The sequence below is a fragment of the Melitaea cinxia genome, chromosome 6, assembly GCF_905220565.1.
Source record: "Melitaea cinxia chromosome 6, ilMelCinx1.1, whole genome shotgun sequence".
In the NCBI taxonomy this organism is placed as follows: Eukaryota; Metazoa; Arthropoda; class Insecta; order Lepidoptera; family Nymphalidae; genus Melitaea; species Melitaea cinxia.
The window spans coordinates 13,141,483-13,168,267 of NC_059399.1; the positions used below are offsets into that span (position 1 = coordinate 13,141,483).

The following is a 26,785-nucleotide window of genomic DNA, read 5'->3' on the forward strand; positions in this document are numbered from 1 at the left end:
AACCACACAGTTTTTCAATAAAAATATTTAGGTGACTAGTTCCGGTTGAACTAGGAATGTAACCCATTCAGATATATTGCATTCCGAACAACAAACAATTGAAATAAAATCTGTCAAGCGTTCAAAAATCGCATCATTCTAACAAATAAACACGGCAACAACGAGATAAAAGACACGAAGTCATTAAAAAGGCTAGTTTACACTTTGATTAGTGTGAGTGCAGGTGTTTAGCAATTGCCAGTACGAGTGCGAGTCCTTAGTGCTAGTTGTATCCAATACTATTTAGCTCCTGCGCTTAGTAAAATTCAATTGTTGGGTGTCGAACAACAAGTATGGACGAACCAAAACAAGCACGCTTGCTATTGCAAGAAATACTTAAAATATATTAAACGCGTATGAAACTGAAGACTTTTCGGGCTCTTTTAATTTTATATTTAGGGTCTTTACAATTATAAAGACATTCATGTTTCAGATACTCCTTTACAAATTTATAGGTCGTATCTTCGGTCAATTTCACCATTTTTCCTTTTTAATAATTTAATAGTATTTATTACAAATAATGTTATAACAATGCTTAAAAACACAGCAAGTGTAGTCCACGCCACAATGCTAAACGTTAATCACTAATCAAGCATGTCCAAACGTGTTTACAAGCTTCTATTCACTTGACTACGATGAATACTAATCACTCGCACTAACCATATGCAGTCCACACGTGTTTTGTACTAATTACTATGCACCTGCACTAATCAAAGTTCAAACTAGCTTTAAAATTCAATCAACGACACTTAACGTAATTATAAATATGGCAAAACTAAAACATTACAAATATACATACGTACTTGATCGAATCGCACACCTTACGATTAAAACATTTCACGTGTACGAACTGAGACTACGAACTTATCGCACACGTATTGAGAACATTGATTGTCATTGTCAATTACCTATACGACGCTAGCGCGTTTCGACGTCTGAAGCATGCGCACACTTCGATCGAAATGTGACGAAGGTGGCGCATAGTGGCGCGTAGACTGGGTAGCAGGAGGGGGGGGGGGGGGGCATCTAATTCAACGATCTGCTGCACTTTGTCGATGGTCAATTAACGTGACGTAGTGATAAAATTTTAATTAACGTTCACACGGATGCGATTTGAGTGCCAATCCACACACGAAACTGCAATATTTTCACTCCGGCTGCAACCAGTGTTTTAAAATGAGGTCGGCAAACAAAGGTACGGCTCACCTAAGCGCAAGCGACCACCGCGGCTCGAGCCGGCGCGCCGCTCTAGTCGCGGCACTGCGGGTGCGCGATGGTGCGCACGATGTTGTTGGCGAGCGGCACGTCGTCGGCGCGGCGCGCGCGCGCGGGCGGCGCGTCGGGCTCGGGCGGCGCCACGTGCTGGTAGCACACGGCGGACGCGTGCCCCGACCGCACCGACGTCAGCGGCGTGCCGCCCTTCCACGAGTCGCTGGCCGGGTCGTAGATCTCGACCACGTCCAGGAATGCGGTGCCGTCGTAGCCGCCTGCGGATGATATTTTTCCAAATTAGGAATTATTATCCGTGCAGTCCCCTTCGGATGAAAAGCGAGTCATCAGTAAAAATCGACATCTGCTGAAACGTATTCGCGTGGTTCGAGTACTATTTATACTTTATCTATTTTAATTCTCCAAAATCTTATCTAGTTTTTTTTATATGTAAAACGTGAAAATTGGCTATCTCCTCCATTCGATCTTCATTGATTAATTATCGATAACGTTATTTTTACGACCGCCATTTCGTTGATTTTTTTATCTTATTCTCGTCCAATTTAATAAACGTGTATAACTAGTGCTGTGTGGTTACAGCAGTGAAGAATGTAGCCACCCCCTCTCTTCTCGTGGGTGTCGTAAGAGGCGACTACGGGATAACACAGTTCCACTACCATCTTGGAACTTAAAAAGCCGACCGATGGTGGGATAACCATCCAACTGCTGGCTTTGAAATACACAGGCCGAAGATGGGCAGCAGCGTCTTCGGTGCGACAAAGTCAGCCCTGCGGTCACCAACCCGCCTTATTGGTGGTGGCGTGGGGACTATGGGCAAAACACACTAGTTCACGCCATTTTTGGCGCGAACTTGTTGAGACCTCTGTCCAGCAGTGGACCTGCGATAGGCTGAAGTGATATAAGGAGTCAATAAATTCAAGCGAGTTTTTGCTTTAAAGTCTGTTCAACGAGAAGAGATACCAAATGTAAACAAAGCCCATCATTTTTTCGTAGCGACGACGGAACAAACAAAATATAGTCTATCTCTTTCTATCTTGTTTGTTTGCTATCTGCTGCACGTCTCTCTGCAAAGTCGAATGATATTTTAACTGGCCTTGAAAACAATCGGACCGCGGACGGCCCTTTGATTTTGTATTATTTATTTAAATTATTTTTATTTCTTTCCGTGTCCCTGAAGCACTCGGGTGATTTTTATATTTCGATAATTATTATTTTCGAAGTATCAAATCTTACATACATAATTATATTAAATTAATTATCAAAATTCAGTAATTATTAAAATATAAATATATTTTACATTTTAAAAATTTGTGTAAGTAAAAAAAAAGGTTACAAAACCCTGCATAGTTGAATGACCTCGCACTTGGTTTGTTTACATTTGGTATCTCGGCTCGTTGAACGCACTATAGATAGTTTGAAGATGTAACTTGTCGTCAAAAATGTCTTCACTCACCCATAGCGTACAGCTTCCCATCAAGCACGGCGAGCGACAGTGCCGAGCGCGCGGCCCGCATGGGCGCCACCTCCTCCCAGGAGTCGCGCTCGGTGTCGTAGCGTTCCACTGACGCTAGCTGCGCCGTGCCGTCGTACCCGCCCACCACGTATATGAACTGGTTCATCGCTGCCACGCCTAAGACCATCACACATATCACAACACTATAATATATATATATATATATATATATATATATATATATATATATATATATATATATATATATATATGCTGTGTGGCTACGGCACGAAAAAAAAAAAAGAATATAGCCACCCCCTTTCTTCCCGTGGGTGTCGTAAGAGGCGACTAAGGGATAACAAAGTTCCACTACCACCTTGGAACTTAAGAAGCCGACCGATGGCGGGATAACCATCTAACCGCTGGCTTTGAAACAACAGGCCGAAGACGGGCAGCAGCGTCTTAGGTGCGAAAAAGCCAGCCCTGCGGTCACCAACCCGCCTGCCCAGCGTGGTGACTATGGGCAACACACATGAGTTCACGCATTTTTGGCGCGAACTTGTGGAGGCCTATGTCCAGCAGTGGACTGCAATAGGCTGGAATGATGATGATGATGATATATATATATATATATATATATATTAATATAAATAATATAATATATATTATAATACCGTAGTAAAAAAATTGTTAACCGACTTCCAAAATAGAAGGTTCTCAATTTTTTTATATGTTACCTCAGAACTTTTGACTGGATCGGTCCGATTTTGATAATTTTTGTTACAATCGAAAGGTCAAGTAGTCCTATTTAAATTTAATTGAGATCTGAAAAGTATTTTTCGAGCATTATCTAATAATGCGTATTTACTTGACTATTTTTTTCGTTGACTTAAATTGTATTATACTGCAGAACTTTTTACTAGATCTACCGATTTTGATGATTCTTGTTTCAATCGAAAGCTGTAGTCAGATCTCAATCATGTTTTTTAATTTAAATTTGATTGAGATCTGATAACTACTATTCAAGTAATCTTTGATAACGCGTATTTACTTGACTATTTTTTCGTCTACCTACGTTGTGTTACTTGTCAATGTAATTGAAGTCGGTTTTTTTTTTCGTTCTCAAGCAAACAATTACAAAATTTATAATTACATGATTTTAACTAGATTTTTATGCAAAAAATGCATGCATGGGCGCGACCTCGGACCAGCAGTTGTTCTCGGGGTGTGTAGTGAGTGGGGGGTGGTGCGTACGTACCCGCACCGCTGCGTGCGTAGTGCATGGGCGCGACCTCGGACCAGCAGTTGTTCTCGGGGTGTGTAGTGAGTGGGGGGTGGTGCGTACGTACCCGCACCGCTGCGTGCGTAGTGCATGGGCGCGACCTCGGACCAGCAGTTGTTCTCGGGTGTGTAGTGAGTGGGGGGTGGTGCGTACGTACCCGCACCGCTGCGTGCGTAGTGCATGGGCGCGACCTCGGACCAGCAGTTGTTCTCGGGTGTGTAGTGAGTGGGGGGTGGTGCGTACGTACCCGCACCGCTGCGTGCGTAGTGCATGGGCGCGACCTCGGACCAGCAGTTGTTCTCGGGGTGGTAGCGCTCGACGGAATTGGAGCGGCGCGCGCCGTCGAAGCCGCCCACGGCGTACAGCATGCGGTTGACGACGGCCACGCCTACGCCCAGCCGCGCGCGCCCCATCGACGCCACGTACGTCCACGCGTCTTTCTCCGGGTCGTAGCTGGGTAAATCGTCACATTATCAAATTCAAAAACTTCATTTAAGTACATTCGAATCGCCATTATTACATTCGTTTCTAACAAATTAATTACAGATAATGTGAAGTTACCATTGATTGGGAATGTAGATTCCCCGCGGTTATTCGTATATGTATGTTACAGTCTTAGCTGAGGAAATAACTTACCACTCCACAGTTTTATGATATTCCGTGCCCGCCGAGCCACCGACCGCGTAGAGCAAACCGTCCATTACCGCCACTCCGACCTACCGAGCGACACACGTACTTCTTCATTTTTGCTAAGTTGATTTAATTGACAAAATATTTATTAAATTGAAACTAAAAATAAAAAGGTGTAGTCATTAGCATTACCTTGCAAATTATGTGTCGTCCATTAATCACGTGATGTTTTTTAGCTACTATAAAACCCTCTCATACTGATGATATTTCATGTTCTTTGAAATCCTTGTGGAAACTTTAGTGGGAGACAATGAAAGTGTTACAATTTTTTTGGAGCCCCCCCCCCCTCCTCCTTTGAGGATCTTGAGGGGTTTGACACTTGCAACATGAGATGGGCAGATTATTGGGTATCGATATGTTATAACATTATTCAATATACAGACTGTATAATGTACAAATTAAAAAATCCGCGTTCTTGCAAATTCAAGGAAACAAATTCGTGTGCATCATTACAGATTGATTATAAGCTGAGATTAGGTGTATTATTTTACAAATAATGTAATTCTATAAAAAATATTATTTCTTATAGTCCCCATCTAGGTAGTCAGCGATGTACTTCAGCCTCGCTTAGGTTCATCGATATTCGTGACGTATATTATTCATATGGAATTTTTTCACCCCCCCTTTAAATAGAAGAGTAACACACCCTGTGTCGCGGTGTGGCCATAGGACTGCAAGGCCGCCAGTGTTCGGCCACGGGGCTGTACACGTCCACCCAGTCGCTGTCGTAGGACGCGCCCGGCGACGTGTTTCGTCCTCCCACCGCGTAGAACATGCCCTAAGGATATTTTTAAATTGTTATTATTTACTATTTTTCAAGTTTTAGACTATGCGATATTGAGAGAATTTCTAGAGGGGTTAGGTAGCCATTGAGTTAGGGCAGAGTAGAATATAACCTGCTCAAATCTGGAGCAGTCCGACTGGGAAAGTACATCAACCTTATAGAAGATCACAGCTAAAAAAAAAAAAAACTGCTCTACTACTTCACAAAAAATAGAACTGATCTTTTTCTTATATTAAGGATAATATATCCCATTAATAAAGTTTTCTCGATATGTTAGGGTTTGTCTTGTATATAGTAAAGAAATTAAAGGTAAGAAAGTAGATTTACTGCCACAAGGTAAATTATTTTTAAAATAATTGTGTTTGCTCGCAAACGAAAAAAAACCGACTTCAATTACATCGACGAGTAATACAACGTAGATCGACGAAAAAATACTCAAGAAACTGCGCGTTATCAAAGATTACTCAAAAAGTAGTTATCAGATCTCAATGAAATTTATATGTGACCACATGACAAACATCAGCTTTCGATTAAATTAAAAATTATTAAAATCGGTACACCCAGTAAAAAGTTATTGCGGATTTTCAAGAGTTTCCCTCGATTTCTCTGGGATCCCATCATCAGATCCTGGTTTCCATATCACGGTACTAAACTAGGTATATCACCTTTCTAACAAAAAAAGAATTATTCAAATCGGTACATCCAGTAGAAAGTTATGCGGTATAATACAACGCAGGTCGACGAAAAAAGCGTCAAGTAAAAACGCATTATTAGATATAGCTCAAAAAGTAGTTGTTAGATCTCAAATAAATTTAAATGGGACCAATTGGCACACACCACCTTTCGATTAAAAGAAAATTTGTCGAAATCGCTCCACCCAGTCAAAAGTTCTGATGTAACATACATAAAAAAAAAAAAATACAGTCGAATTGAGAACCTCCTCAAAATGCATTTTTTATGTAACTAATTTAGTTAAAAGAACTGTAACAATACCTTAAGAAATGCAGCACCTAGTCCGGATCGGGGAACAGTAAGCCGGGGTAGCGTGATCCAACAGTTATCGTCGATGTTGAAAGCTTCGAAAACGTCTATGGAGTGTCGGAAATAGCCGCCCGCTACGTAGATGATACGCGGCGTGTTGGGCCGACGCTCCTTTACTACCGGCTTTTTGTGCAGTGTTAGATCCTGTAGCAAAATTAAACATGTTAGTGACGTGCAATATTTATTGAAAAAACTAAAATTTATATTGACAGAGAATGTGTTACTCTACAAAAGATGATACTCCTAGCTCCTAGCCTGAGCTTTTAGGGAGACTTAGGGATAGGGTCGGAAACGCTCTTGCACTGGTTCTGGTTATGCAGTCGTCCATATGCTACGGTATCCGTTTACCACAGGTGGACCGTGCGCTTGTTTAGCACCTTTGAAGTGTTAAAAAAATAATTACCTTGAATATCTTGGCGAGGTACTCTTTGCAGGCGGGTACTTTCTGAAGTACGGAGCACGTACTCATCTGCTCCTTAAGGAAGCTTGGCGTGAGGTATTGACACCGTACCGCCTGCAAGATATGCTCCATTCGAGGATGTCGCCGGTCCTCGTCGAATTTTACCTTCATAAAGAATTAAAAACATTCAGTTACGTAGTAAAAATAAATATAATAAATTGTTTTAACATAATTATATATTGTGTTTTTATCATTTTTTAGGGTTTTTATCGTTACTACCTAAAGAATTTTCTAGCGTCGATTCAACGCTTCATTAGTATTACCTATTTAAAGAATATCATTATCATAAGAACGGAATCGGGTATTTATGACAAAGGATGCATGGGGCATATATCTCTATAATAGCTTTAGCACAAATATGTTTTATAATGATTAATATTTTTATATATCAGTGTGATCCTATTTTGGCCATATTTGTACATTATATTGTAACATAACGCTGTCGGATTGCCCATAAAATAAATATGTAAATAAATAAATAGTTGACAGTTCAGTTGAGTGTGAGATAGCTCTGAAGTATGTGCAATTGTAAGGACCATTATTTATTTACTATCGTAGCGTTTCCCCCTGTAATTATACGCTTGTCACTCACATTTAGTAGCTTTTAATACATTGTAATAAATAAAATGAAATAAAAACGAAAAGTTAACGTACTTAACATTACATTACATTACATTGCTATAATGTATATACGTTCAATAATAATCTCGCCACAAATTTTTGAAATACATAATTTTTTTTTTCTTTGGTATGAGTAGGTATATACTTGAAGTTCAAATTATAAACTTGTATGCATCAGAGCATCGTTGCGGATTACGGAATCCTTATGGAAAGGAGGAAGAAGGTTTTTGACCGTTTACCAGCAGTGATGAACATTTGCAGGATGTGTCAGATCAATTCATGTTTATATAAATTATATCTACGTTTTTGCTACCAATGATGTATTCATATAATTTAACATTTAAACAATTAGTGAAATTGCTATAATTACTCCAGTACAATTTTACTATCTCATTATAACACGTCATAACTAGAATGATCAACACTATTTCATTACTTATTTACAAAATATTAACCGCTCTAGTGTAGCAGCAGCGGCAGTTTGCTGATTTGATTCCGGCTCTGAATGAATCTTAATACAAATATGATTAATATTTATTTGTAAACAGATATTTCTTTGCGGTTTGGATGACTGTCCCTGTGGGTCTCCCCAGCGTGTCTCGGAGAGCACCTTAAGCTGTCGGTCTGTTTGTTATTTTGGTTATGATCGGTGGATTAACTCAGATCCTTCTCCTACACGAAGTAAGAGGTCTATGCCGAGCAGTGGGATGTTACAGGCTAAATCGTGATCGTGATATGTGTGCAAATGATCTAGAGCTTTCATATTTATAAACTAATTTATCTACACATATAATAAAATGGTAGAAATGTCAAAACTGTACATTGAATATTTTTTTAAAAGAATACTTGGGGTGTGATCTACAATCGATACCAAAGCCAAAAATATAGTTTTTAGAATTTTTGTGTTTGTTTTTTTTTCTGTATGTATGTCCGGGATAAACTCAAAAAGTACTGCGTGGATTTACTTCAAATTTGGAACGAATATTATTAAGAAGTCGGGTTAACATATAGGCTACATAATATCACGCTATCACCTACGGGGAACGAGCAGTGAACCTTTATTTCTTCAACGCATTCTGTAACAACGTGTAATCTAACGACAAATATTTGAATGTTGTTGTTATTATGTTAATAACCATGCTATAAGCTAGCTTCACACTATAAATAAAAACATTCTGTAGTATATTTAGTATCAGCATTGCACCCGTGCGAAGCCGGGGCGGGTCGCTAGTATATAATTAAATAAAATAAAATTATTTATATATAAACAGTATAAAATTGTGTAATATTTACAAGTCACGATTACGTAATTTTTGTATGTAATCATTTTTAGTCATCGTGACTAACTATTTAATTTTTGAAATCTAATCTTCTGTTGTAAAATGTTATTTTATTTCGTCTTTTAAAGAAAATACATACATAAACTATTAAGCATGTATTTTTACCTGTTAAGACTATTTAAACCGTTAAACAAGTCGTAAATTTTATCGAAGCATTTGTTATTTATTATTTTCTTGTAGTATCACAATTATTTTAAGAAAGTTAAAATCAGTAGGCTCGGTCTTTGATGGAATAACACTTATTGTTATTTATAATCTAAAATTGAATCGACAAACCTGTGCCCCCTGTGACAAGTGATACAACCCGAGTAGAAAAAAGGTCAGGCTCAACCAGATCATGTATCTGGACCGGATCAGGATAGGATAAGGTACGCCTGATCCGGCAAGCTCTATCAGGACCAGGTCCGGTCCAGACAAAGATAGCCTGATGTAAAATATAATCAAGTATGGTAAGGCATACTGGATCAGGACCAGGTCCGGTCCAGACAAGGATAACCTGATGTAAAATATAATCAAGTATGGTAAGGCATACTGGATCAGGACCAGGTCCGGTCCTGACAAGGATAGGCTGATGTAAAATATAACCAAGTATGGTAAGGCATACTTCATCAGGACCAGGTCCGGTCCAGACAAGGGTAGCCTGATGTAAAATATAACCAAGTATGGTAAGGCACACTGCAATATCAGGACCAGGTCTAGATCAAATAAGAACAGCCTAGGTAGTAAAGAATATAGCCACTTCCTCTCTTCCCGTGGGTGTCGTAAGAGGCGACTAAGGGATAACACAGTTCCACTACCACCTTGGAACTTAAGAAGCTGACCGATGGCGGGATAACCATCTAACCGCTGGCTTTGAAACACACAGGCCGAAGATGGGCAGCAGCGTCTTAGGTGCGACAAAGCCACTAAGTACACTAAGTTCGAACGCCCATACAAAAATTGGCCATGTCATATAAAAGTAGCCTAAGTTACTCCTTGTTACATCAACTATCTGCCAGTGAAAGTCCCGTCAAAATCTGTCCAGCCGTTTCAGAGATTAGATAATAACAAATTCGATTTTAAATAATAATCAGAAGAAATTTCCATCGATTTAATGAAATATTTTTAGATTAAAAATATTAATTATTTATTCGTTTATTACTTGTTTTGTTACTTTAACCAATAATTTTACTTGTTTCATTTGCATACCCAATTTCGTACCTAATTTGTTAACTCAGTATACACACACAGAAAAAACTGTGTGTTTGTTCTGTATTCTAAATTTGTTAGATAAATAAGTAGGTAGGTATGTGATTTTCCAAGTATTTTTGCTCCATAACTCTTGATATAAACCCTGCCTGATTAGCCTGATTTAGACCTAGCTACATATATACTAATCTGTTATTTAGACTTTATTAAATTTCACTAACGCGTGCATAGTTAAATTTTAAGATAGCCGTCAAAAAATAAATAAATCAATGAACAGAGCTATTTTTCTTTACTCTTGATTTGAAATTCAATTCCAAGATTTCGACTTAATTAGATACTATTTTTATTTCCGTTTTTCATTAAATTTATAGAAACAATAATTACATGACGTAAAGTTATTTTTATCATAATTATGATCGATTTATTCATTTATTGTATTTCAAGATTTACAAGCACAATTTGATAGTCTTTAGTTGTTTGTTAATTTGTTTTTTGATAGTCTTTAGTTATTCATAGGTCACTTCACATCCAGTCAATTGAGTATATTATATATAAAAAACTGCCTTTAATTTCTATTAAATAACATGAATATAATAACGAATATAACATAATATAATCTTGTATTGAATTATATACAATAAATAAAAATTAACGAAAATATTAATATAAATACAACATAATAAGGAACGAAATAATAAGCGACAACGCGTGACGTCACGAAGCAACATGTCTGATCTTGTTCACAGTGTTCTTCGTTATGACGCACATCACTCACATCAGTGTTTCAGTGTATTAATCTTTGAAGTGATAAAGAATTTTGTGTCATAAAAAAGCATTTTTTGAAAGTATAATTATATTTTTTATATAACTTAAAAGTTATTTGTTGATTAGCATATTAATGTAAATAATATCAAGATTAAATAAGTTCAATACAAAAACTGAACCATTATAATCAGGGTTCGCCAAACCGATTCATAAAGGTAACCGTTTGAAACGGTTACCGTATGAATCGGATACCGATTGAAAAGGTTACCGTTTTATTTCGGTTCCAAAACCGTAATAAAACGGTTACCGATTAAACTGTAATACCGAAATATAACGTTATGTATTTCGGTTTAAAATGATTCGGAGAAGTAACAGAGGGTGACAAAATCTGTGAGCCATCGTTTAAAATGAAGAATCTGTAATGTTCCTTTGCTTTTATTGATAATGCTTGGTTTTTCATAAGACTGGCTTCTTTAACTATAATAAAGTAATTAAGTTTTTTGTTTTGAATTATTCGTTATATGCAATATAAACATTAACGCGAAAAAGAGATGAAAACTTGCTCGCGTCACGCCCGGGGCCTGTCGTCTATCACAAATAAATAAGTTTTAAGTAAAATCACGCAACACACGGGAGCGAATGAGATAGAGATATGGTGTACGTTCGGACCGCAATCCGAGCTAGCGCAGCGCAGCTACAAGAACGGGAATTGCCCGCTTAAACTTACGACGCGAACGTTATGCCTACTACCGGTTTATTTCGATACTGTATTACCGATATGATTCGGTTACCGAATGATTCTCTTACCGTTATTTTGATTCGATAAGTACCGTTTTATAAAGGTAAATAACCCATACCGGAATATCCCTGATTATAATATTGTGTTAAACAAAAAAAAGTGTACTATAAACTTCTCTCTATAATAGACGTTTACTCGGTGTATTGTGTACAAAATACGAACTTGTGGACTAATTTAGCTAGATAAAAATTTGTCTTGTGTGTAAAGCTTCGTTTTTATGTTTAATTACCTACGTAAAACATTTAAGGTTAGTAAAAATCATTGAAAAAATACATTACAATTCTTTACTATTTTTAAAATAATTTTATATTTCAATAATCTGTTTTTTTCAGATGGCTTTTATGTATGCATTAGTTTTATTTTTAAATGATTCATCCAATAAAGAAATTGATATATTGAATATCGTGGTACCGGATGTAAATAGCCCGAATCATTGTTAAAAAGTACTAAGTATTGTAAATTATTACAAATGATAGTTAAACATTGTGAAGGGTCTGCCCGACATGGCCAACGTTTTATGTTCAAATAAGTGGCACAGCAGGTAAATTATTATTTAAATTATAGATTTTTAAGAATTGTTATTTCATTGTCATAATAATAAGAAAGTAATTCATAATTACAATTAATATTATCAGAAACAATGGAAGAGGCAGAGGTAAAATTAATAAGATTAAAAAGAACCCCTATTCTTCTCTACCAATAATGAGTAGTCTGCTAAAGCAAAGGATTGATTAAAAATAGATAATATATTTAGCTAAATAGCTTTAGAGTTAACTGACGAACCCACTGAAATTGCAGGTAATATTTATTATTTAAAATGTAAATATTGTTGATTAATTTCTAATATTTTTTTTACTAATGTTTTTTTTTTTTTACAATTGATATATATTAATTGATATAAATTTATTTTTAATCGTTAATTTTTATACTATCAATTAAGTTATAATACTGAAATTTTATTTCAAATTTTTTCATTCCACTAGAACCTAAGAAATAAAAGCCAAAAAAATTTAACCAAAAAATTGTGAAGAAACAAGCCTAAAAACATAGTCTCGAATGGTCATCTACATCAATAGCGTCTTCGATATCTTCATCACCACCGTCATCGTTATGTAAACCTATGAAAATAAATAATGAAACTAAAAAAACGAATTAATGACAGTACTAACTACATAGTTGGCTCAAAAAAAAGGAAAAAATTAGTTCATAATCTACACCATACCACCTTGGTCATCTTCATCATCACCATCAAATAAACGTAGAAAAATAAGAAAAATCAACTCGAATTTGAAGGACATAAATATGCGTATTTAAATAGCACATGAAGACAGTACATTAGCAACAATTGCTGATAATCCCTTTTCATCATCATCATAAATCTGAAACAGAAGCTGAAATGAATATATTAGCAGCTAGATCATCATCAACAAAAAATACTGTATCCAGTGGTAAGAAAAAAATATATATTGTTTTTAATTTATTAGGATATCTATACTTATTATAATTATTTACAAAATCATAATATAGATTGCATTCTGAAATTGTGGAGTGTTGTAATCGTGATAATATTTATCTATCAATATTTATATTTACATCAGTGTCACAATTTTGAAATTTAAATCATTGTATTAGTTAAAAAAAAATAATATATAATTTATTTTCAACAGATTCTTTGCTGGAATGTATCAAACATAATTATAACAGTCTATCAAAACAATTAGCGAATTTAAAAGGCCATATCTGCTGACGTTACCAAATCCTATCTGAAATAAAAAAATAACAGTACTCAGCTGTTAGATTTCAGTTTATTAACAGATCCTGAAGGAAATCCAGTGGTCCAAAAATTAGAATTTCCGCTATCAACAATGGAAGATATTATTTTGATAAATTCAATGAAAAATTAAAAGGCGAAAAATATAAAAATAAAATGGTAAGTTTTTAATAAACTATATTCTTATATACAAATATATTAAAGATCTAATATAGTGGCTCTATCTGACAATATTGAAATTGTCATATTTGATAAAATGCTAATCATAATAATTAATTAATCATACACATAATTATAATAAATTTTCTTTTCCAGAATAAACGTATATACTTTTCTCTTGATGGAAAAAATACTTTTACCCGTAATATGGGAAATATTACTCGTGTTTATATAACAAGAGATGTCATATGTAGCAGTTAAAGCAACTTCAAAAAAAAGTTTTCAAAGATACGACTTTTTCACTTCTATAAAAAGTATGTTAATCATTATATAGTGCAGAATTAGTATCACTGATACCTAATTAATTATTTCTTAATTATATGTTAATATTTTATACCTAATAATAATTATTTTTTACTATTAGTAATTTAATTACGTACATGATTAATTTAAATTTTGTATTTAAGCTGCAGTAAGACATTACAGAATTCGAAAATAATCAAGAAAGTATTTTCGATAATAAATTCCATCAAGCATTGTCTGCAGTATTGAATAATGCTAATATAATAATAAAGATTGGGATGGGTACAGGGTATCCAGGATCAAAAAACTACCAATCTAATGAAGATAAATAAAAACAACTAATCGCTTTTAATTTATTTACTTTTTTAATTTTTTTTTTTGCTGTGTAAAATATTTTGCTAAGCAAACAAAAAGAAAAATTAATTCATAATATTTAATAACAATCATTATTATTATTAATTAACTATAACATTAACATAATTGATATTTAAAGTAAAAACAAAAATAAATAATACATTTGAAAAAATAAATGGATATAAATATGTGTTTTTTTTCAATCGGATAAGTTTTATTTCTATTTAAGTGCACAATAAAGTGTATTGTTATGTTATGTTAAATATAAATAATATGTTATTTTAAATATACATAGTATGTTAAGTAACATAATATCATTTCTTTTTTTTTTTTGACGTGACGTCTAATAAATCGATTCACGCCGGCTTCGTTATACGTATCTATGTACGCTCATATGTATGCTTGTGCCGCATCTATCTGATCGGCCTATGCATCCGAGGAGATGTTTTGTTATGACGGTTTGCAGACAACCAAGTTTTTTAATAAACAATTTTGTGAAGACTGTACATTCGTGTTTTATTTAAAAGGACCGCGCTGGGCATACTCGATTTGGATCAAGCAACCAAGGACCGGACCGTGCATGCCTGATCAGGACTAGATAAGGCATGTAACGCAGATGATGTATCTGGACCTGACCAGGGAAACCTGATCAGGTCCATATCAGGTATGACCTGAGATCAGGAAAACCTGATCAGGTCCAGATCAGGTTGTCCTGATCAGGTCCAGATACATCATCTGCGTTACATGCCTTATCTAGTCCTGATCAGGCATGCACGGTCCGGTCCTGACTAGGAAGACGAAAAAATTTCTACTCGGGAAGTCGAAAATCATCATGTTACTGGACAGCAAAAACAATGTTTCAAAAAATTCTTGTTTTTAAGCTAAGTGGGTTAACTTCAACTGGAGTATCTTCATTGTAGATTAAAACACTCACTTTCAAGTTTTTTTACAAGCACGAAAAATAGTATTGAATACTTCGAGTGTTTAATTACTGATAAAGGGGTATAACTTGACATCGAAATTCGTAAACGAATATCGATATCCACGAATTTTTAATGAGTTATATAGCTTTGTAAAAAATTATTTTCATAACTACCTATAGCACTCACTACTACCCATCTTGATCCTGATGGTGACTGCGAATTAGACAAAAAAAAAAAATCGTTATTTTTTATTTTGACAATCACACAATTGTGTCTGCAGGCAAACGAAAAAAAACCGACTTCAATTATATCTACAAGTAATACAACGTAGGTAGATGAAAAAATAGCCAAGTAAATACGCATTATCTAAGATTACTCCAAAAGTTGTAATCAGATCTCGATGAGATTTAAATGTGACCACATGATAAACACCGGCTTTCGATTAAATTAAAAATTATCAAAATCGGTACACCCAGTAAAAAGTTATGCGGATTTTCGAGTTTCCCTCGATTTCTCTGGGATTCCATCATCAGATCCAGGGATATCTCCTTTCGAACAAAAAAAGAATTATCAAAATCGGTTCTTAAACGACGAAGTTATCCCTGAACATACACAAAAAAAGCAAAATAAACAAAAAAATATACGGTCGAATTGAGTAACTTCCTCCTTTTTTTAAGTCGGTTAAAAAAGAGTACAACTCGACTTAGGTATATCACTTAGGTGACGCAAAAATATTTTTAATTACATTTTTATAACGTATAATCTTTAACCTCGCTCAGATAATGAAATATTAAAAATAGAGCACTTTTTTTAGAAGTAGCCTTCGTAAACAATTATCTATTAATTATCTGCTAATATATTGTATGGATTTTTTTTTTGTAGCAGGTCAATGTAACCACAACATTCTGTACTACCTATCCGCGACTTCCTCTATTTTCCTTCTTATAATATAACACATACTTGTACTATATGAGCTGAGGACAAAACATCAAAAATATCGGTCACAGATAATAAACCTTGCTGATAAAATTTCTTTATAAAAACACGTAATCCTATTAATGGCGTTGTTTTTAAACTTTCAGCGATAATAAAAAAAAAAAACAATAGTAGCAAGACTCAATCAAAATCTAACCGGTAGATTTCCACGTAGCGCGCACAACTGCAAATTTCTATAATTTTATTCGTATAGATACATATGTAGATGAGCCAGCCCTGCGGTCACTAACTTGCCTGTCCAGCGTGGGCAATATGGGCAAAACACACTACACACAAAAATGGCACAACCATTTTTGGCGCGAATTTGTGGAGGCCTATGTCCAGTAGTGGATTGCGACAGGCTGATGTGGGTATGTAGATGTAAAGTTCTTGTATAAATGGGTATTTACAAAGTAGAAAGTAAATTGTTAGTAACTCACCCAACTTAGCACGGCATTGTAAACTTCTCTTTCTTCTCGAACATTGAGTTCGTCTTTTCGTATTAAGCTTATTAATTCCTGGGCAGTTAATTGTAAAAATTCTTCTTCTTTGCATACCTGTGAATCAAAAATAGTCTTATTTAAAGGATGATTTCTTTACTTGAGGTAGAAACGACTCAAAATTTGACATGTCATCAAAACAACAAAACTTTTTGCGCTTAATACTCATTATATAGATAAAAGTATAAACGTTACCTGTGTGTGTTATTCACTTTTCCAACGTTACGTAGGTACACTGATAAGATGGGTGTCTATCAAAAAAGGTTAATACTTTACAATCTATGACGATAATACAGAATGACAAAGCTATTTTCTATCAATAATAACGCATTAACGATGACGACTGTAATATCCCACTGCTAGGCATAGGCTTCTTTCTCCATGTAGGAGAAGGAGTAGAGCTTAATCCACCACGTTGCTCCACTATGAGCAACGGCCTAACTTGGGGATTCATATGTCCATAGGCTGAACTGACTGACTGACTGACTGACTGACTGATGAGTAACGATCACTGTCAGGTATATATAATAACAACAGGAACCGACAGATTAACTTGCTCTCCGAGACACGATGAGCACATCCACAAGGAAAGATATCCAAACCGGAAACAAATATTTGTTTAAGCCTGCAAACCGCCGGTGTGTTGGCGCCGACACTGCACATGCACCACTACACGCATTAAAGGCTAGTTATCATTTTAAAATTGATAATTCAATGGATATTTTATAACGATTCTAAATTGTATTTATGTTCCCTATGTAGGTATCTACCTACTTTTGAAAGATTTTTTATTACTAATTATGAATGAAAGTCAAGTTTACAAGCGAAATCTTATCAATATACCTAATTGCCTCGAGTCATTGTCCACTGTCAACTATGTATTTTTTGCTTTTGGTTTGCTGTGTCATTAATAGCACCTACGTTTATTATTTAATAACTCTGTTGAAATAGCTAATGATGGAAGGGTAACAAATGATCATTTTAGATTTTTCTAACTACAGTTAATAATATTTTAAGGGCAATAAAAACTTTTTTGATTGGTGGTTTTATTGATTGGTGTTATGGCTTTCAGCTGTGAAGGTAAGCAAGGTTAGGCTACAAACTTATAAATACATATTGATTGTTTTTCTTTTTTCTCAATATTAGGTAAATTTTATTAAAAAAAATTCTACCGCTACTTATAAGACATTTTAAATAGAGGCTACAATCGATCAGGCATTCGTTTTATCTAGAAATGAATGACTTGTAAAATGACTATTCAAGCGTGCACGTACGGAAAAACCCACTCGAGAAATGTGTATTGTGAGCTTAAATTTGAAATATAAATCTGTCACATCTATATTTCTGATATTCTTGGAATTTTTTAAACAAAGTTTTTTTTTTGTAAACAACCATTTAAATTTTGGAGCATTATTCAAAGATTGGACGAGAGGTATATTAACTAGCTGGAAGTAATTTTAAAAAGGTCTACCTTATTTTTCCAAAACTGCACCTACGATATTATTAGTGTGTGTTTATTTTTTAAATGGGAACAAAGTAAAAATTAGGTTTAAAGAATTTATATTAGGTATACTTGATTTAAAAGGAGTTAAATCGGTTTAATCCCCAGTAAACGCTACAGAAAAAGTTTTGGTAGAAAAAATTCAATATTTAGAGATGAATACTTTAAAAAATTATCTACTAATATATGAATGACTACGTTTTGATGTGGCAGTGATGGAAGTCCTGTCACGGCCGACGGCCGCAGGTTCGGTTCCCACTCATATATATTTTAATTATATATTTCATAATATTATATTACATTTCATAATATACTTAATATATTATTATACGCGTGTAATTATTATAATTACACGCGTTTTACTATTAATATTAGTACCTGGGTGACCGAGCTCAGCTCGGTATTTTTAGTAAATCGTGAAGGATTAGTAGTAGAAGAGAGAGTTAAAATGATTCGCTGCCGGTTTGCCGGTTGCCGAAGTCTTTTTTAACCGACTTCAAAAAAGGAGGAGGTTACTCAATTCGACCGGAGGAAACTCAGAATATATTTTTTAATGTATGTTATCATATCTTGGTTTCCTTATCGTGGTACTAAACTAGGAATATCTCCTTTCAAACAAAAAAAGAATTATCAAAATCGGTTCATAAACGACGGAGTTATCTCCGAACAGATATAAAATATATATATACGGTCGAATTGAGTAACCTCCTCCTTTTTTTGAAGTCGGTTAAAAAATAAAACAGAATGTCCCGCTCTTCCATATTCATACTTATAAAATTTAAAACTGAATATTATCACAATTCAATCATCAGAATATATAAATCTAAGAACTATTTACTTACTTGTGTAAAATGTCTCTCAATGAACTGGTTCGCTTTCTGCTTGAGTTCGGCGCAGCCGTGCTGCTCTGCGAAGTTCGCGATGCCGATGGCGTTCGACGGGTCCAGCTGACGCTCGAGAAACGCACAGCACGCGTCTATAACGTTCGATATCTGCAGCACACAACTACAATATATGTCCTTTCGTATCCTAGACGACATCGTTATTTGTTTTAAACTTATTTTTTTAATACAACCAAGTCATAGTAATGTTAACATAAATAATTAAAGGCAGTTCAACTCAACCACCCCTATTAGGATTAACTCCAATGTCGGGGGTCTGAAAATACAACTCACAAGCACAAATATCAAGCCATAACTAACATCTATAAGTATAGCTTATAAAATTGTTTATTATGAGCCGGAATCGAACCAGCGAGTCAGAGCAACAGTCTAACTGATTAAACACAATTCTAGTTTAGTTAACATGCTCAAACGAGTTTCGTAAATAATTATCAAATCGCACAAATCCAGCAACGTCATTGTTACATTCAATTCTAATACCGTACATTTTTGACGGCCATAATAAAATCATCTGAAAACAAACAAACTAAAGGAATGCGATTTTTACATCACAGTAGTTTGTAATGATTAGTAGTTTAGTCAATAGCGAGTAAAATAATTATTAAAATTGATTAGCGAGTCAAAGTCAATGGTAACGTAATTTTTGCGTAAGTATTTATCAATTGATTGTATTGTACGTTTGTTATACATGGGCCTATTCATTTAATAAACAAAATCTTTACAAAAAGATGTGAGACAAACTTAAATTCATTTTAATAACATCAAGCTACCTACAAGCGAATATTTTTACTATATACTAACAAATTATACATATGACTGTTATAAAATTATTAACTAAAATAATATTAGTTCTCGAGAGTAAACGTACGTATATATTTTTATTAAAATCAATGTGGACTATAATAGAGGCCAATGGCGGACAAAATGATACAGCGTTTCTCGTATTTGCTTAACGATGAGGTAAAATGACGTCCATTATAAGTACTTTCGGTATTGAAAAATCTATACATATAATAAAATGGTAGGAAAGTCAAAACTGTACATTAAATATTTTTTTAAAAGAATATTTGGGGTGTGACCTACAATTGATACCGAAGCCAAAAATATAGTTTTTAGAATTTTTGTTTGTCTGTTTGTCTGTATGTATGTCCGGGATAAACTCAAAAAGTACTGCATGGATTTACTTCAAATTTGGCACGAATATTATTAATAAGTCGGGTCAACATATAGGCTACATAATATCACGCTATCACCTACGGGGAACGAGCAGTGGACCTTTATTTCTTCAACGCATTCTGTAACAACGTGTAATCTAACGACGCATATTTGAATGTTGTTGTTATTATGTTAATAACCATGATATAAGTTAGCTTCACACTATAAATAAAGACATTCTGTAGTATATTTAGTATCAGCATTGCACACGTGCGAAGCCGGGGCGGGTCTCTAGTAAATTATAAAATTTGATAAAAATTAAAGTGTATGTAGAAATACACTTAAATATTCTGATTTGGAATCATAAAAGCACATTATTGTTTTATTATATTGAAGTTAAGTCGTATATTTTAATCTGTATATCACGTGACCTAAAACACGACCAGCCATAGTATGACATCATACGGGCAAAAACAAAATTCTGTCAGTGCTGTAAACAGCTAGGTACATAATTATCTATCAACTGTAACTTCAAGGAGTAATAGTTGTGCTCTTTCGTTAGTGCATTTCATTTGTAGCTATTTATTTATTAAAATGCAAAAAGGTTTTGTAAAAACAGATAGTACGAATCTGCCAAAAATTGATTCAATGATAGTTGCTAAGTTTTTTGCATGTAAGCCAGACTTCTGTTCTGTCGAATTTCAGAATGTTAAAACATCTTTGTAAGTATTACTTGTTATATTATACTGTAAACCTAATTTGAAAAATAATGTTAGAAAGTGTTGTTTTATTCCTCATATTACTGCCAAATTAAGACTTAATAGTTTTTTTTTAATGCTAGTATTTGTACAGCTAGACAGCTCTTATAATACTGTTTGAAGCAGTATTGTGTTCTTGTTGGTGAGTAAGGTGACCAGAGCTCCTGGGGGGATTGGGGATTGGGTCGGCAACGCGCTTGCGATGCTTCTGGTATTGCAGGTGTCTATAAGCTATTGTAATCGCTTACCATCAGGTGAGCCGTACGCTTGTTTGCCGACCTAGTGACATAAAAAAGAAAGCTAGACAGTACACACCAACAATAGCTATTGTAATTCATTATTTAAAACAAAAACACCAAATATTTGTAGCTGTTAACCTTGAAGTATAAGGTATTGAACTTTTGACGTATTGAACGAGTTCGTTCGGTCTTACATACGTAATACACGACTTTTGTTATTAACCATATTACGTCACCAAAATGGCTGATAGCGTTTTCGCGGAAATAATTAAGGTTTAAAATGTAATTTAATTTTATGGCATGAAAGCGTGTTTATTTTGCCGAAATATTTTTTTGTGGCTTTTTATTGGAAAATCAACATTTTCAAGTACTTTTTCAAACATAGTGGAATACCCTATTGATAAATAGGTGTTTATTTTATAACATTACCATCGATTTTAACGTGAAAATTATTCCGAAATATTTAAACATTTCAATTCCAGTATATATTCATCAGAAATCGTAATAGTCGGTTTATTGTAACCGTAACATAAGAATATGGTCGATACTGCATTGTATTATTTAAAAACAGGGAAATTAATTAGTGTATTTAATTAATTACTTTTAGCGAAAAGGCAATAATAGAATTAAATTAGAAGAAACGAAAAAATTAGGGAGGAGAATTAAAGGTTGAACCCGGCTTATCACGATATCCGACAAAACTATGAGTATTATAGAAAAAAAGTTATATCGCAAAGTTGTAGGCAATAAAAAGATGTACAATTTTTTTTTACTTTTTACCATTTTCAAACGCTTCGACACTGGTCTATATGTGCTGTAGCGAAGAATATACTGAAGAATATTTCAAATGTAAAACAATGTATTTATTTTGGACAGCAGTCTAATATATAGGTATACTAGTACATTCAAATTACACACTTTTTAAGCATATGTATGTATTAATATTATCTTATAATGAGTCGAATCTTTGTGTGTATGTAAATGTATCTTTGTGCTGTGTGGCTACGGCACTAAAGAATTTAGCCACCCCATCTCTTCCCGTGGGTGTCGTAAGAGGCGACTAAGGGATAACAAGGTTTCACAAACACCTTGGAACTTAAGAAGCCGACCGATGGCGGGATAACCATCCAACTGCTGGCTTTGAAATACACAGGCCGAAGACGGGCAGCAGCGTCTTCGGTGCGACAAAGCCCGTACTGCGGTCACCAACTCGCCTGCCCAGCGTGGTGACTATGGGCAAAACACATGAGTTCACGTTATTTTTGGCGTAAACTTGTGGAGGCCTATGTCCAGCAGTGGACTGTATAGGCTGTAATGATATAATGAGTCGAAAGTATTCCGGTATAAAAATAATACCTGGAACATGGTAGCGGCAGGAAGTAGCTGGCACACCGTGACCTCGGTGATGCGTACTTTCCCCGTATACATGAAGTATACGAGCCACGCCATGGCCGACGGACACACGCCCTGAAGTCGGACGCGTGACATCTCGCACTCTTTCAACCCACTCGTAAACATTGCCTGCGTAATCATTGTTCAGTCATTTAGTCATTGTTGATAACATATTTACTTAACTATAACTTGCTGTGTGATTACGGCAGTAAAGAATGTAGCCACCCCCTCTCTTCCCGTGGGTGTCGTAAGAAGCGACTAAGGGATAACACAGTTCCACTACCCCTTTGGAACTTAAAAAGCCGACCGGTGGCGGGATAGCCATCCAACTGCTGGCTTTGAAATACACAGGCCGAAGACGGGCAGCAGCGTCTTCGGTACGACAAAGCCAGTAGCCAGCCTGCGGTCACCAACCCGCCTGCCTAGCGTGGTGAAGAGAGGGGGTGGCTATATTCTTAGTAGTAAAAAAAAGTAGTAAATTATAATTTAACACAAATTAGATTTTATAAAGAAGTATAAAAATAGAAAGAATATATAATATGTTAACTGGTCTTATCATAGCCAAATGAAAAAAAAATCAAAACTGTTGATACAAAAGGTAACCGGAAAAAAAAAACGAGTGTAGGTACTTTAGACCACTCTACTGAAGTAAAACTTCTTTAGCTCCTATAGTAAAATACGAAACGTAACTCTCTCTCTTACTATCTTCACTAAGTGATACTTATCTCCCTCTCAAATTCCGTTCGCATCGTCCGATCACAATTTTCGTAACGCTCTCGTTACGAATTCACCAGTTTACTCCCCAAGTCAAGCGTGCGTAAAGTAGTTTTACTTCAAAAAACAATGTATAGCAGAGTGCAACAAACAACTGTATGCAAGTGAAGAGGAAACCCTTAAAATACATATATATGAAATAAAAAATAAAAGGGGTGAGAGAAAAAAACAATATTAATTCATTTACCTTAAAGTAAGGACTGCCAGCAGCTAGCACAACTTTGTGAACGTGAAACAATTCGTTTCCTACTTCTAATACTACGTCAGTTAGCATATGATGCGATCTCATTGTAAACAACATCTGAAAGAAACGAAACTTTTTAAGGATATATATTTTTATAAAGGAATTTCTCGCACTGTCTAAGCGTGTTTGTACATGCTGAGAAATAACTGATAAAATTTGTTCTATTGCATATTATATAGTTTGGCCATAAATACTGTTACAATTAAAAATAAACAAAATATTACATTTGAATTTGGATACTGTCATTTTTATATATTGTTTATTGTGTTTTCTCATTTTCGCGCCAATACATTGTAAAATATTTGGTGATATTAAATGAGTAGGGTGATAAAGAGAACAGAATCACTGCGATTGCATTAAACAAAGTAGTTATGGAGCCAAATATAATTAAACGGTTTTATTTAGCGCTGGTGCAGTGGACTCCCACGAAAATTATGCTATGAAACGAAGTTTGGTACGATTCCTGGAACTATATTCAATGAGTGCGAAAGAGATAGGAAACAAGCGATTTCGAAACGAAAAGGAAAGAAGTTATCTGTGAGCCTTTATTTTGAAGTATCACGAGTGAGTATGTTTTAATAGTGTGTTCAATTAATATTGTTGACGATATCAGTTTTAATATTCTAAAGAAAATACTTGGTGAAGAGAAAACATATTAATCGATCGACACGATGGTATCCATTGAAGAAAGTGTCAACTTCCCTACTGAATATCTAAGCTCTTTACAAGTACCAGGAATGCCATTACATGCCTTCGTCTGAAAATTGGATCTCCAATCATACTACTCAGAAATCTCAACTCCCCAAAACTATGTAATGGAACGAGGATGATCGTAAAACAGCTATCGAATAATATTATTGAAGCTGAACATATTTCTGGAAAGAAAAAAGGACACACAGTATTTATACCTAGAATACCACTGATCTCTTCTGAATTGCCATTTCAATTTAAAAGATTGCAGTTTCCAATTAAATTAGCCTTTAGTTTTACAATTAACAAAGCGCAAGGGCAAAGTTTAAAATATTGTGGCATCAACCTTAAAGAATCCTGCTTCTCTCACGGTTAGCTATATGTATGTAGCTTGCTCAAGAGTAGGAAATTCGAAAAATTTATATATATACCCCGGACAATAAAATGAAAAATATTGTTTATAAACAAGTAGTGTAAATAATGAGAAAATGTTTTCAATCTTTTTTTTTTTACTTTTTATTTACGTCATAGTTTATTTTTTTATTTCAACTACCACGTAATCTCATATCAACTTCCGAGCGAAGCTGGGTAGCATAGCTAGTTTATTTATATATGTATAAGTGTGTTATGTTTATGTAAATCTATCATGTCGTAGTTTATATCTATGATATCTGATAATGCCTCGTATTTTTATTATTAAATATGTAAACAATTTGTTTAACGTTATTTATTATTGATTTTTTCCTCCTTAATATATGCACACTTCTAACCGCTGCTACTTTATCGTGTCCAGTACCAAAAGGTTATCTGGAAAAAATCGCTCTTTACCGATAAGATCGCCTTCGTAGATCTTTTATTATAGGTATCTTTCTTTGTGTCTGTATTTCGGTGTACATTAAGAATAAATAAATAAACATCTACACCTATAATAAAATTGTATTTTATATGTCTGTACTTTGTACGCATCCTCTGCTATTTGGAAAATAAACTCATGAAAAAAGGTCTTTATAGTGCCAATAAAAGAGAAAATATTATTTTTAGACTTTGTCTCTTTCTATCTGGTATTTGGTGCGGTTTTCGTAGCTGTATTACTGGAGATTTAAATTTAAGGCTGGTATATGTTTCATCTTAATACGTAGGTTAGAAAATGAGATATTCGATCGAAGTCGCGGGCATAAGTAGTAGTAGTAGTATACAAATATATAATGTTAATAACAAAGCAATAGCGTTAAATTACACAAAAGAATATTATTAACCATTGTCTAAATGGGTTGATACTACTTAAGATGACAAAGCAATAGGTATTTTACTTAGTACAAGCTTATTATATGCTAAACTCAGGGTCATTGAAGTATTATGTTCATTAGATAATATATGAAAGTGACATAGCGACCAATAGTATTGTAAATTTTAGCAATGATTCTAGCTGTCGTACTATATTTGACCAACTTTAAACAAAGGCGATGACGGAAACATTTTTTTTTACGTTTACTACTCAATTTTCTCGCTATATTTTATGATATAATGTCATATTCATTTTATTTTTAACAATATATTTGCAGCGTAAACTTACAACAAATTGAGTAATTATTATGATAAAGAGGAAAGTAGTTTATAAGATTGGCAGTAGATTTATAGGGGCTAATCTACAAAACTTATTTTGAAAATTCTTTCAACATTAGAAATGTAAATAATTTCTGATTAACATAGGCTACAATTTATTTCCGTAATAATTTATTTTATTTTATACTTTATTGTACACCACAAATATATTATAAACAAAGCATAAAGATAGATACAGAGAGTGAAGTACAATGGGCGTACTTATGGCTAATTAGCCATTTCTTCCAGACAACCTAGACATAAAAAGGAAACTTATTATCTAAATTGGGTAGGTGGTGTAGATGTATAATTATAAACTTACACACAAATGTCTACATTCTAATACTTATAATAGAATTTATTATTATTATTAGTATTATGATAAAATATACATAAATAAATAAAAAGAAGAATAAAAATATAAAATATATTCTATCATAAACTAATAAAGTATGTGAGCAATGAACGTAAATTGAAGATGACAATTAAATGAAATGATAAAAACACAAACAACAAAACGAGAAAAAAAGAAAAGAAATTGCACTATCTAAATGGTCTTCATCTTAAGATAATAATCCTTAACGTGTTTTTTAAAAGTCAACAGTGATTTAGCCTCCCTTATGAGTAAGGGCAGACTATTCCATAGTTTAATAGTCTGAACAGTAAAAGACTGACTAAAGTACTTGGACTTATGTACGGGTAGCTCCAGCATAAGTCTTTAAGATGTTCTTAATTCTGAAGCTTCGCTGAGATATACACATTTTTCTTTTAAATAAGAAGGAGAATTTGGATTAAATAGCACACAGTACAACAGAGAAAGAATATGTAGGTTCCGGCGAAGGCGTATAGGA

General features: G+C 34.4%; 1 protein-coding gene and 1 long non-coding RNA gene across 2 annotated transcripts in view; one reads left to right on the forward strand and one right to left on the reverse strand.

Annotated features, from left to right (window-relative positions):
* Window positions 1-1,287: 1,287 nt before the first annotated feature.
* The window catches only part of LOC123654749 (kelch-like ECH-associated protein 1B), a 31,629-nt gene continuing 6,131 nt past the window's right edge, over window positions 1,288-26,785 (reverse strand). Inside the window, exons 2-12 of the mRNA XM_045590634.1 lie at window positions 23,586-23,699; window positions 22,589-22,753; window positions 19,021-19,170; window positions 16,618-16,734; window positions 6,923-7,084; window positions 6,472-6,663; window positions 5,341-5,472; window positions 4,641-4,720; window positions 4,252-4,457; window positions 2,723-2,899; window positions 1,288-1,526 (exon numbers count right to left, since the gene is read on the reverse strand). Of these exons, the coding sequence (XP_045446590.1) occupies window positions 1,288-1,526; window positions 2,723-2,899; window positions 4,252-4,457; window positions 4,641-4,720; window positions 5,341-5,472; window positions 6,472-6,663; window positions 6,923-7,084; window positions 16,618-16,734; window positions 19,021-19,170; window positions 22,589-22,753; window positions 23,586-23,699 (1,734 nt within the window). The remainder of the gene's footprint in view (window positions 1,527-2,722; window positions 2,900-4,251; window positions 4,458-4,640; window positions 4,721-5,340; window positions 5,473-6,471; window positions 6,664-6,922; window positions 7,085-16,617; window positions 16,735-19,020; window positions 19,171-22,588; window positions 22,754-23,585; window positions 23,700-26,785) is intronic.
* LOC123654393 lies at window positions 11,836-14,192 on the forward strand. Its single transcript, XR_006743234.1, has 7 exons — window positions 11,836-11,939; window positions 12,025-12,233; window positions 12,328-12,490; window positions 12,676-13,140; window positions 13,360-13,622; window positions 13,779-13,936; window positions 14,090-14,192. It is a non-coding gene; the product is annotated as an uncharacterized LOC123654393 (long non-coding RNA).